The sequence below is a fragment of the Eleginops maclovinus genome, chromosome 12 (genome assembly GCF_036324505.1).
Source record: "Eleginops maclovinus isolate JMC-PN-2008 ecotype Puerto Natales chromosome 12, JC_Emac_rtc_rv5, whole genome shotgun sequence".
Classification (NCBI taxonomy): Eukaryota; Metazoa; Chordata; class Actinopteri; order Perciformes; family Eleginopidae; genus Eleginops; species Eleginops maclovinus.
Genome location: NC_086360.1, coordinates 19,781,972 through 19,793,534, shown reverse-complemented (window position 1 = coordinate 19,793,534; position 11,563 = coordinate 19,781,972). Strand labels below are relative to the sequence as shown.

At 41.5% G+C, this 11,563-nt stretch overlaps 1 protein-coding gene across 3 annotated transcripts; it reads right to left on the bottom strand.

Moving 5' to 3' along the window:
* Nucleotides 1-1,653: 1,653 nt before the first annotated feature.
* On the bottom strand, nucleotides 1,654-11,471 carry anapc5 (anaphase promoting complex subunit 5). 3 transcript variants are annotated; one of them, XM_063896408.1, is made up of 18 exons: nucleotides 11,388-11,469; nucleotides 10,969-11,203; nucleotides 9,895-9,974; nucleotides 7,990-8,099; nucleotides 7,280-7,523; nucleotides 7,040-7,106; nucleotides 6,758-6,859; nucleotides 6,470-6,660; nucleotides 6,301-6,382; nucleotides 5,848-5,940; nucleotides 5,394-5,575; nucleotides 4,998-5,133; nucleotides 4,767-4,841; nucleotides 4,100-4,221; nucleotides 3,905-4,012; nucleotides 3,549-3,696; nucleotides 2,855-3,017; nucleotides 1,654-2,636 (listed from the first exon to the last, which is right to left on the bottom strand). In XM_063896408.1, the coding sequence occupies exons 2-18, from the start codon at nucleotides 11,164-11,166 to the stop codon at nucleotides 2,416-2,418; spliced, it is 2,322 nt and encodes a 773-aa protein (XP_063752478.1). In that variant the 5' UTR covers nucleotides 11,167-11,203; nucleotides 11,388-11,469; the 3' UTR covers nucleotides 1,654-2,415. The 3 variants fall into 3 exon arrangements, with proteins under 3 accessions (XP_063752478.1, XP_063752479.1, XP_063752477.1); XM_063896409.1 differs by having other exon boundaries at nucleotides 10,969-11,188; XM_063896407.1 differs by having other exon boundaries at nucleotides 10,969-11,471.
* Between the last annotated feature and the right edge of the window lie 92 nt (nucleotides 11,472-11,563).

The window sequence follows — 11,563 nt, the reverse complement described above, 5'->3', positions numbered from 1 at the left end:
GGAAAGTATTGCCATTTATATATATTTGCAATATTAAAACAGTGTCTTAGGGATTTCAAGACAGGCGGTGGTGGCGAAGTCCAAAGGGACTTGGCTTGGTGCTACCGAGGTCTCCCTGAGCAAGGCACCGTTCCCTACATTGCTCCCTGGGCACTGCACATCATGGCACTAGCAATAACACTAGGATGGGTCAAATGTAGAAAGTAAAAGTACCCTCTGTGAGAGAATGAAGGGTATATTATTATTATTATTATTAATAAATGCGGTATTTTGTATATATTTACAACAAGACTGGAAAATCATTGTTGTCACTCAAAGACAAATTCTAAAGCAACCAGACTGAAATATTAAGGGTTGCCACTTTTAAGTCAAAAGTCTGACTTCATACTCAAATTAAAATAGTTGCCTAATCCTCTTCCTTAACTTAATGTGGTGTGGTAAATACATTTAATCCAGGGCACAAACAGTAAAAACAAAAAAGCATCTGGCTCAATTATTGTTTGACGTTTTGTCTTGATGAATTAAGATTCACTGGTTTTACGATTAGCTGTCAATTAACTTTGTCTATTGACTTAATTAACTCACTGTTTCAGCACTTAAACATACACGTTGAATGATTTTTGTACCTCATTGGACTGTAAACAAAACGTGTGCAGCACTCAGGACCCCTGAAGAAACGGACCCTGTTTTACTTTCACTGTCTGGTGAGTTTCAATCAGCACTCGGTAAACATCTCCACTCATGTGTGCTCTTGGAGAAAATGAAAAACCAACAACCAGCTGCCAATGGGTACAAAGCTCAATCTCAATTGAAATTGTTATCATTCCTAAGTTTTCTAATCTTAAAGATATTTTAAGCTGCATTGGAAATACAATATCTCTGAGATAGATATTTTTTTCTCATGTAAATTCCTCTGCTGCTTGAAAAGCTCTCCGCATCCAGCGACTCGGATAGATATTTTTCCGCTGTAAATGGTTAAGTGGAACTTGATGAATAACAATAGCTGGTTTGAATCCCACTTCAGCAAACTATACAAGTGACATAAAAACCCTTGCACAAATGCATAAACTGAATGCAATACACTCCGCACTATGTTATTGAACACAGTTCTTTTGTAGTGTGTTATAAAGAGCATTAGTCAATCCTAACCTTTGATCTGGCCCACATACTGTACACACTGGTATTTGTAATCGAGACATTCATGTTAATACAGGCACCATTTGGCCCTGGGACTGAAGCCAGAATACAACAAGCAACACTGAAAAAAACCTGACTGGTGAGAGCGTGGTATATCACGTGACGGAGTGATATTTACATAGAAAACTGGACTGCTTTCTTACGCACCACTGTTATCTATCTGTGTTTCCAGTGAATGACACAAGGCCAAACATGGCATTTTCAGGGAGCCTGCACAGATGCTAAAAGAGAAAGAAGAGAATTCCATGTCGAGGGTTCTACTTTCCTTTAATATGCTTGTGCAGCAACTATAACTACTTGCACAGAAACCAATATCATACACTACAAGAAAGGGAAAGCCCCCAAAAGCAGAATAGGGCTCCTTTAAAAACAAACTTTCACAGAGAGATGTTCTGACATCAGATACATTACCCTTTCCTATTATTCCTACTTGAGCCAGATGAACTGAGAACCAAATAAGACGAAACAAGCCGTTTATTTTCCTGAAAGAAGTGCAGCGTGTAATGGATTACAGGCCCGTCAGGCCACCTAAATGTAATGTCATCATACAAAAAGCCGTTATCTCAAATTGTGACAGACGTAAGTGGAATACGGATAGTATCTGATGTTATGTCATCGAGGGGCTATTGCATTATCAATGTGGTCACGATTTTCTCCTTGGGATTCCAACTTCATCTGTATTCTTCAGCCGAAATATGAATCATCCTGGCCAGTGAAACACATTCATCTTGTAGCTAACTGTGATATTACCCTCATTCATCATAAAGCGGCGGGTAAATCAGCACAGCCGTGACAGCACCTGATAAACTTTTAACCTTTCTACCATGCCGTGGGGAGGCATGCTATGTCTGTCTGAAAAACATGGAGTGCTGCTGTGGATGGAGTGTTATTAAGCCGGTATGTTTATCATCAGGCCATCATTCAAATCTGTACACGGACCCGAGTGCACAGACGAGGCGATCTATTTTGGGTCTACCGGTAACTCAGCCTTGTATATGACTACTGACATTGTCTTCTCTAATTATTACCCAGGCACTGCGTGCAAAGAGTCCACACATGCCTAAATATTTGCAAATGAAATGCTTTAGTGCTGACAGAGCAGGACAGATCTTTGTCACCATCTAGTGGTGTGCAGCAGGTTTTCAACTCAGAAACTAGAGGAGGCGCTGTGTCCTTATCAGTCAAAATGACTCCTGTTGGTTGTTGGACAGAGAGTAGTTACAGTCGCATGGAGACCGGAGGCGCTGGTGATTGCAGCTCCTGGTCCAGCAGCCTGAAGAGCATCGCACTTTTGTGGCACTGCGAGGTTTGTCCGAGGGAACGGTGGAGCAGAGCATGCAGGTAGTGGACGTCCCGCAGCCGCTCCTTACAGTTCAGCTTGGAGAAATAGCCTGCTGCCTCGTTTAGCGTGTCAACAGCCAAACCCGCCAAGTGAAAATCTGCAGGGAGACAACAAGAAGCAGAGTGTAAATAGAAGGTGCACAGCCACACAGACCTGTGATATAGATCAGTCATAAAATAGAATGATAGTAGGACAGACATTGTTCGTTGTGGTCATTTGGTTGAAAAGAAAGTGACCCAAGCAGAGTGCATGCTGCTCTGTTTCTTTGAATGGGAATGTCTATGAGATCAGATGTACTGCAATGTGGTCAGTTACCTGCCGGCCCTTTTCCGTTCAGCCTGAACCCAGCCACTGCCATCTGACAGCGTGCGGTCAGCAGCAGGGCTCTGCCCTTGTCCATAACCGATCCGTGGGCCAGAACAGGCTCGATGGCTTCATGCAGAACACTCAGAGCGTGCTCAGGAACTCCCAACATCAGCTGCAGAGAGGAGAGAAAACCGAGACAGCTAGAACGGCACTCACAGCAAAGACATCTGCCAAGGCCAATGGTGCATTCACATGCTCCTTGGCTGGTCATTTTCCCGACTGATGTGTTCATGAGCTTTAAGTCGTAATGTGAAGGGTTGTTATAGATTATGAAATGCAGCACACATGCACTTTTGTGTATCTTCCCCATGATTTGGATCAGCTCCAAAATGTGATGAGATCTTACTTGGCCTATGCTACACCCTTTGAAAAAAGTTCAATTAAAATTGGTTTAGCAGTTTTTCTGTAATCCTGCTGAATAAACAGAGCAGTAAAGAAGGTTCATAAGTTTAATATAATTATATGCTCCTGTAAAGCACGTTGAATAAGCTTGTTGCTTTACAAAAAATATAGCCTTGCACCAACTAAAGGAACCAAGCATGTTGTATTTTTCGGGATTTTATACACCAGCCGTAATGCAATTTAAAAAAGGCTTTGATGATTTGTATGTGTGGGAACATTTTTAGTGTTTTTTGTTGCAGACCTGAGTGAAGGCCAGGTGAAGGATGGTCTCTGAGGCCAGGGATTGGAGGTGGTGCTTCCTAGCCAGAGCCAGGGCCTGCAGGAGGAGAGGAAGAGCTGTGGAGAAGCCAGACGACTCCCAGTGGAGCTCAGCGGTGGAAAGCATAACTCTGTACGAGAGAGAAATGGGCAATGACGCAGACAAGAAAAAAATGAAGCTCATACTGAAGCTTGAACGTCATACATAAAATATTTATGGTAGCACTAAAATAAGTGAGTCAATTCAATTCCACAAATAACAAGAGAATGTCAGCTAAGTTGAAGTAAGTTCGAAGTCCTCTACACTCCAGGAAACATCAGAATGAATCATTTGTCTACCTGATGACCACCTCTGTGCATTTAGTCGTCTCACAGTGCACCTGCAGCCGCTGTAAGACGCTGTACGCCTCAGTGCTGCGGTTGAGAGCCTTCAGAACTTGAGCTTTCCTGTCAGAAAAAAACACTGTTAGAGCTCTGACACAAAATACACACGTTAGAGACAGCCATTGTTAGAATAAAGCATCTTGTTGTTACCTGTAGAGACCTTCTGTTTTGTTTAAGGCAGAAATGGCCGTGACTAGTGGCTCAGCCATTTGGTATTTTCCTTCGTTCATGTGTCTCTCAAACTGGATTTTCAGATTACACAGCATCCAGAGCTGAATTAAAGATTGAGGTAAACGTAAACAAATATCAGTATTTTGTAGATTTCTTATCATGCATTCAAGAATCAAGCAAAGTCTCCCACCTGTCTTAAGACCCGAGTAAATAAATCGGACTTTTGACACCTGTTTTACCATACACATATTGTTACGCCGTAACATTTATTGAAAACACTTTGAATTGAGATATTTCGCTGCTTAAGCTTAGCATGGCGGTACCTGTCCTCGTTAGTAAGCTTCTGACTAAAGGGGAATTCCCGTTATTTAGTGTGCTTTAACCTTTTTTTTTTAATGATATATTTAAATATAGTACATTAAAACATTGAACTCGTTTTAATACAAATGTTAATAGCAGACAGACAACTTGAAAACTGGAAAATATGAAATCCCCATGAACCATGTAGTGTAACACACTAGGTAAAATGGACAAAATGGAGAACTTTTTGTTTGTTACAATTTGCCAACCAGCCTTAAAACCTTTCTCAACGTCTGCAGATTCTGCTGTCTGCCCTGAATATTACATTAGGGTTAAGAGAACGCACCTTTGCGTGCTGGGAGTGAGGAGGAAACTGTTCTTTCAGATGCTGGAGAATGTGTGAAACTGCACAGTACAGGCCCTGCAACAGAAGCAGACAGACATGTTGAAGTCAAGGAGCTGTAAAGAACACCTGATCCATGTTTACCACCTTTCCCTCAATGCTGGGTCACCTGACTAATGGATGTGCTGGAGCGGGGCAGAAAGCAGACTGACGACATCAAATTAAATGTGTTACCTGCTCAGCGTGGAGCTCGGCCAGGTGGCACAGAGCCACAGCGAATGCCTCCGTGTTGTTCTGCTGGACTCCGAAGTTGACTGGCTCCAGACTGCTCATGTTGAGAAGCAGCTGGGCCTGCTGCAGAGCCATGGTGCTGCAGGACACACAGGCAGATAAAAGGGCTGGTCCTGAATCATGTATTTATACACCTTAACCTGTAATAGTATTTTTATACTCAAGACAAATTTGTCTTATACATTAGGTGTGAGAAATGTTAATCCATGCGTCAAAACATGAGACATTTCACACAGACATGATTTGATGTGAGTAAAGGGACGGTTGCCTGCGAGCATGCAGTTCACTGTAAGTGAACACAACTGACAAATGGGGGGGAAGCGAGTTGAAGAGCCTGACCTCTTGCCGTACATCCTCCATATGGACGTAGTCTGAGCCAGACTGATCTCGATCAGCTCCGACAGGCTGTGCTTCCAGTGCAGGATGTCTGTGTCCTTCAGAGCATCCATCAGTTTGTGGGCCGTCTCCCCCTGCGTCGCCCCCTGCTGGACCAGAGACTGATTGCCCAGAGATGCCAGGTACTACAGCAGAGAGGATTATCATCAGTGTGTTGGACAACACATGTCAAAATAAAACCTATGAAAGGATCTGGTTAAGCAAATTATTTAATAATAACCTTTCATTAAAAATGCAATGAGAGATGAACATAAACAACGTTTTTATCCCAATTTACAAAGCAATTTAGTACAGGTGTCTTTGAAAAAAGTGAGCCAAAGCAATTAAAACATAATGAAATTAACTGCCAGCCACTTTAATATAGGTATTCTTATTAAAGACCTTATGTGGCACTCACTGGCAGGCAGAAATGGGCGGCCATTTTCACGGAGTCCTCCGTCAGCACAGTGCTGTCAGATCCCTTCATTTGCTCCAGGGTGTACAGCCAACTCTGACACAGAGACAGGGAGGAATACAATAAGGCACACTTATTTCAAATTCAGACATAATGAACCATTTAGTTCATCAGTGACATGAAGTCAAATAATAACATAGCAAATGTCATATTATGTTGAAGCCTGTTAAAGTTAAAATATTTGACCCCACCTGAACAGCAAATGTAAAGTGTTGTGCAGGGCGCCACGTTTAATTTAGACTGAAGCACTCTTTATGCACTACTCATTTCTGAAGTTTAATAGATATTAATTCCAGATCAAACCTACATTAAAATGGTAATGCAAGAAATAAAAAAATGAGACTCGATCTCACAATAAAGTATTATCGTATAGTTGTAGAGAATAAAGTATTTTACCAGACAGTGCTGCAAGCACACGTGATCATTGGACTCCTGGGCAATGCGGATGGCTTCCTGTAGAGCCAGATCAGCCTGCTGACTGATGGAGATCAGATATTTTAGCCATGTTTTATACAGTTACTCTGTTTGTGGAACATGTTCACTGTTGACCAGGTCTTGTACTCACTAGTGGCCGAAGCGACAATGCAGGCTTGCCAGGTTAAGAGCTGCGTAGCGGAGACTTCGGCCGTAGCCCTCGTCCCCATTGCTCTTTCCTTCATTACCAGACAAGATGAGCCGGTCAAAATAATGTAAGAGACAGTGGGCGGAGAGAAAGATGTCCTGGACTCTCATGCTGTTCAGGTAGTTTAAATAATGCTGAGGAAAGAGTGAAAATCACAGAGTTGATGAAGAAGATATTCCTGCTATGGAACATTTTTGACAAAGTAGAAAAAGGTTAGAGGACGGAGCTCACAGCCTCAGCAAAATCTGGGTTAAATTTCAGCATGTTGTTGAGCTCTTCCTGCAGCGCAGCTGGCTTTAGAGCTTTGTTCTCATCGTTCTTCAGAAGATAAGCCTGCAGAAAGATTTTTTAAAACACTGTTAAGAGCCCTAAGGTTCTATATGACCATATCTAGGTTAGACACAGGATGTGGATGCCTGGTTCATTTGTTATTTATTGTGGCAGCAAATCTACAAATGAAAACAAAAAATGCATCAATACAGTCAGATAAAGTTTCTTGATTTAACATCTCACCTGTCTTGCAAGAAAGTACTCAGCTTGTTTCTGTGACAGGGGGCCTCTGCTTGGCGCATTGTCACTCCTACAGTGGGGCAAAAATAACACAAGATCAGCTTTTTTAAATCCCTCTGATCGCAACATCAAATCAAAAGTTTGACCAGTTAGTATCTGAACACCTTGGGCATACACACATTGAATACATTTTAATTAGTAGGTGCCAATGATCAGAAAAACCCAAATATATAATTCACTTACCGGAGCTCCGACTCATGCATCGGGGTGTCCAGCTCCTCTCTGTCGATCCTGTCTCCCACAGTATCCTCAGTGCTGGTGAGGTCCATGTCGGAATCGTCAGCGACCAGCGCTGGCAAACTAGACTGCCCGTCAGCAGGCTTGGCGTAGTGACTGTGGTAGTAGAGCTGCAGGGACTTGTACAGCTTGTAAACCTGACTGAAAGACAGCTTGTTGTAGGCCAGAAGCATGTGTCTCATAAAAAGACCTAAGAAATAGGAGGGAAATAAATGAATACAAGACTGTAAAAAGGGACAATCTAAATGTAATGAATGTTGTATGAGATCCAGAGAATCTACAATAGATGGGTGGACATGCCCCCAGTTTAGAGAAACAGAAAGGTGTAATGGCCTGGAGGCTAAGCAATGTACTGTTGGGGACAGGGGCAGTAGCAAAAAGTATTTTAACCACATATCATATCAGTTTAAAAGTATGCTATATTTAGAACAATGTTTACTGTCTTATTGCCAATGACTGCTTTTGTGTTTGAAAAGAGCGTAAGGCAGATCAGTGAAGATATCTAAATAAAACACACACTTAAAAGAAACTCCTTCCTGCTTCTCCACTACATCCAATGCAGGTTACAGTCACAATAATAAAAAATGTACGTTATACAACCCCATTTCAACAAAACCAAAGTAACCTTTTAAAAGCTGAGAAAGTGTGCTTCTCACCTACAACACTGGTTTTATAAGCCTCTGAATCAAAAGCAGTGAATGGAGTGGGAAGAGTGGAAAAGAAGTACTCCATGTCTTTCAGCTCTCCGTCTGCCATTTCCTGCAGCCTTTGAAGGAAAAAAACAATGGACTCAGCAACTACACATATCCAAACTTTAACATTATTGTCGGTTATTATGTCACTTAAATGCCATACCAAATGCCACCCAATGGTGAGCCTTTATACAGTGGGGCAAAAAAGTATTTAGTCAGCCACCAATTGTGCAAGTTCTCCCATTTAAAAAGATGAGAGAGGCCTGTAATTTTTATCATAGGTACACTTCAACTATGAGAGACAAAATGAGAAAAAAAATCCAGGAAATCACATTGTAGGATTTTTAATGAATTAATTGGTAAATTCCTCGGTAAAATAAGTATTTGGTCACCTACAAACAAGCAAGATTTCTGGCTCTCACAGACCTGTAACTTCTTCTTTAAGAGGCTCCTCTGTCCTCCACTCGTTACCTGTATTAATGGCACCTTTTTGAACTCGTTATCAGTATAAAAGACACCTGTCCACAACCTCAAACAGTCATACTCCAAACTCCACTATGGCCAAGACCAAAGAGCTGTCAAAGGAGACCAGAGACAAAATTGTAGACCTGCACCAGGCTGGGAAAACTGAATCTGCAATAGGTAAGCAGCTTGGTGTGAAGAAATCAGCTGTGGGAGCAATTATTAGAAAATGGAAGACATACAAGACCACTGCTAATCTCCCTCCATCTGGGGCTCCACGCAAGATCTCACCCCGTGGGGTCAAAATGATCACAAGAACGGTGAGCAAAAATCCCAGAACCACACGGGGGGACCTAGTGAATGACCTGCAGAGAGCTGGGACCAAAGTAACAGAGGCTACCATCAGTAACACACTACGCCACCAGGGACTTAAATCCTGCAGTTCCAGACGTGTCCCCCTGCTTAAGCCAGTACATGTCCAGGCCCGTCTGAAGTTTGCTAGAGGGCATTTGGATGATCCAGAAGAGGATTGGGAGAATGTCATATGGTCAGATGAAACCAAAATAGAACTTTTTGGTAAAAACTCAAGTCGTCGTGTTTGGAGGAGAAAGAATGCAGAGTTGCATCCAAAGAACACCATACCTACTGTGAAGCATGGGGGTGGAAACATCATGCTTTGGGGCTGTTTTTCTGCAAAGGGACCAGGACGACTGATCCGTGTAAAGGAAAGAATGAATGGGGCCATGTATCGTGAGATTTTGAGTGAAAACCTCCTTCCATCAGCAAGGGCACTGAAGATGAAGCGTGGCTGGGTCTTTCAGCATGACCATGATCCCAAACACACCGCCAGGGCAACGAAGGAGTGGCTTCGTAAGAAGCATTTCAAGGTCCTGGAGTGGCCTAGCCAGTCTCCAGATCTCAACCCCATAGAAAATCTTTGGAGGGAGTTGAAAGTCCGTGTTGCCCAGCGACAGCCCCAAAACATCAGTGCTTTAGAGGAGATCTGCATGGAGGAATGGGCCAAAATACCAGCAACAGTGTGTGAAAACCTTGTGAAGACTTACAGAAAACGTTGGACCTCTGTCATTGCCAACAAAGGGTATATAACAAAGTATTGAGATGAACTTTTGTTATTGACCAAATACTTATTTTCCACAATCGTTTGAAAATAAATTCATTAAAAATCAGACAATGTGATTTTCTGGATTTTTTTTTCTCATTCTGTCTCTCATAGTTGAGGTATACCTATGATAAAAATTACAGGCCTCTCATCTTTTTAAATGGGAGAACTTGCACAATTGGTGGCTGACTAAATACTTTTTTGCCCCACTGTATGCAGAGCTACGGCATTGTCTGTTACTTAAGTAATTAAATAAAGTCCCAGTGTTTCAGATGGAAGCAGCATACCTTTGTTTGACAGCATAAGCGGTCTGAGGACAACACTCCTCCACAGTCTTCAGGAATTGGCCAAGACTCAGGTCTGGACCCTGATCACATGAAATAAGGTAAAGAATCAGAATCCCTTTATTAGTTCCACACAGGGGATATGTACATAGTTACAGGACTGACAGAGACAAATGAAAACTGTATAAAAACTACATTTAGTAAAGTGCACACACATAACATTTAAAATAAAACATAAAAAATGTAAAATAAAATAATTACAAATTTCAAGTAAAAGGTAAGTAGCAGCATTATACAAAACCAGGTGAAAGCAATGAATGAAGAAAATAGAAAGTACTGAAGTAACTGCAGAATGACACTAGTAAATACTATATTTGGCATAGATTTATGTATACAACATTCTTGTTACAGGTCTTGGTTAGTGCAAAACGAAAAAGCAGCCAGTATTAAAATGTAAACAACTATGAAACACCTGCTCCAAAACACAGTGTATGCTAGATAATACACATTACACTCACTGAGTGAGTAACTAAGTACATTAGCTCAAGTAACTACTTAAGAGCAATTTCGAGCTACCTGTCTTTTACTTGAGTGTTTCCATTTAATGCTATGTTGTACTTCTACTCCAACACAATTCAGAGGTAAATATTGTACTTTTACTCCATTACATTTATGTAGTACCTTTAGTTCATATGCAGATATGGATTACTGATAAACAATATGGTCAACACTTAAATAAGACTTTAGTTCCAACTGGATTAAATCCACAAGCTACCCAATAGTAAATAAAGTAGTTCAGATGTGTTCCACCTTTACCACACATCACTAATTATAATTAAAACATACAATATATGATTGAGAAATGGGCCAATCTGCACAATGACTACTTTAACTTGTGGTACTTTAAGTATACGTAAATGCCAATACATTCGTATTTTCACTCGAGTAACATTTGAATGCAGATCTTTTACTTGTAACAGAGTACACTCTAGTATTTCTTACACAAGATCTGAGTTCTTCTCCCACCTCTGGTCACAACACAGAAGTATGCAAGATAACACATTGATAAAAACCAACCTGCTGCAAGGGTAGGATGAGTTTGTTAAGTCTCCTTCTCTCCGGTAGACTGATTTTGGACGCAGTCATGTCGTACAGCAGCGCCAGGACAGATATTTTATACGGAGTCACCCAGTCTTTGATCCCAAATACGTTAGCGTGGACCACTCCGTTCGTCATCATAGGATTGAAATACAAACTCTCATGCACGCTCGCCATGTTGTCAGGTCGTGTTAAGCTGCTGTAAGAAATAACCCTATTTTGAGGCACACTGGGTCAACATTTAGCGGAAAGAAAAGTCCAATAAGCTAAACAGAGCAGCAGCTGGCTAACAGTAAGCTAGCAACTCAAGTTTGTTTACCCCCAGATTAAACGTCTCAGAAATGCAATAATGTTTCAACATTGTATCATCTCATTTGAAGATAAGGCATCTTACTGACTCTGAACGCTCTCTTCCGTGTGTCAGGTAATTCCTTTTATTTAAAACATGTTGAAAGAAGTGCCTCTTTGCTTTCAAACAGCCCTCCCTCTGTCCCCTTAATTATACGTCACTAACCGACTGTTTTTCATAAAACTTTATTTGCAGGTATCAAGCAACGCTGGGATAACAACAGCA

What these genes read in the sequence shown, in the direction of transcription:
- anapc5 (XM_063896407.1), bottom strand. Translation starts at nt 11,166, where the DNA reads ATGGCGAGCGTGCATGAGAGTTTGTATTTCAATCCTATGATGACGAAC. An exon ending in ACCCAGATTTTGCTGAGGCT is followed by an intron (nt 6,661 to 6,757) that starts GTGAGCTCCGTC and finishes CTCTTTCCTCAG; the next exon opens with CATTATTTAAACTACCTGAA. An exon ending in TTCACCTGGCCTTCACTCAG is followed by an intron (nt 3,018 to 3,548) that starts GTCTGCAACAAA and finishes TCCTCTCTGCAG; the next exon opens with CTGATGTTGGGAGTTCCTGA.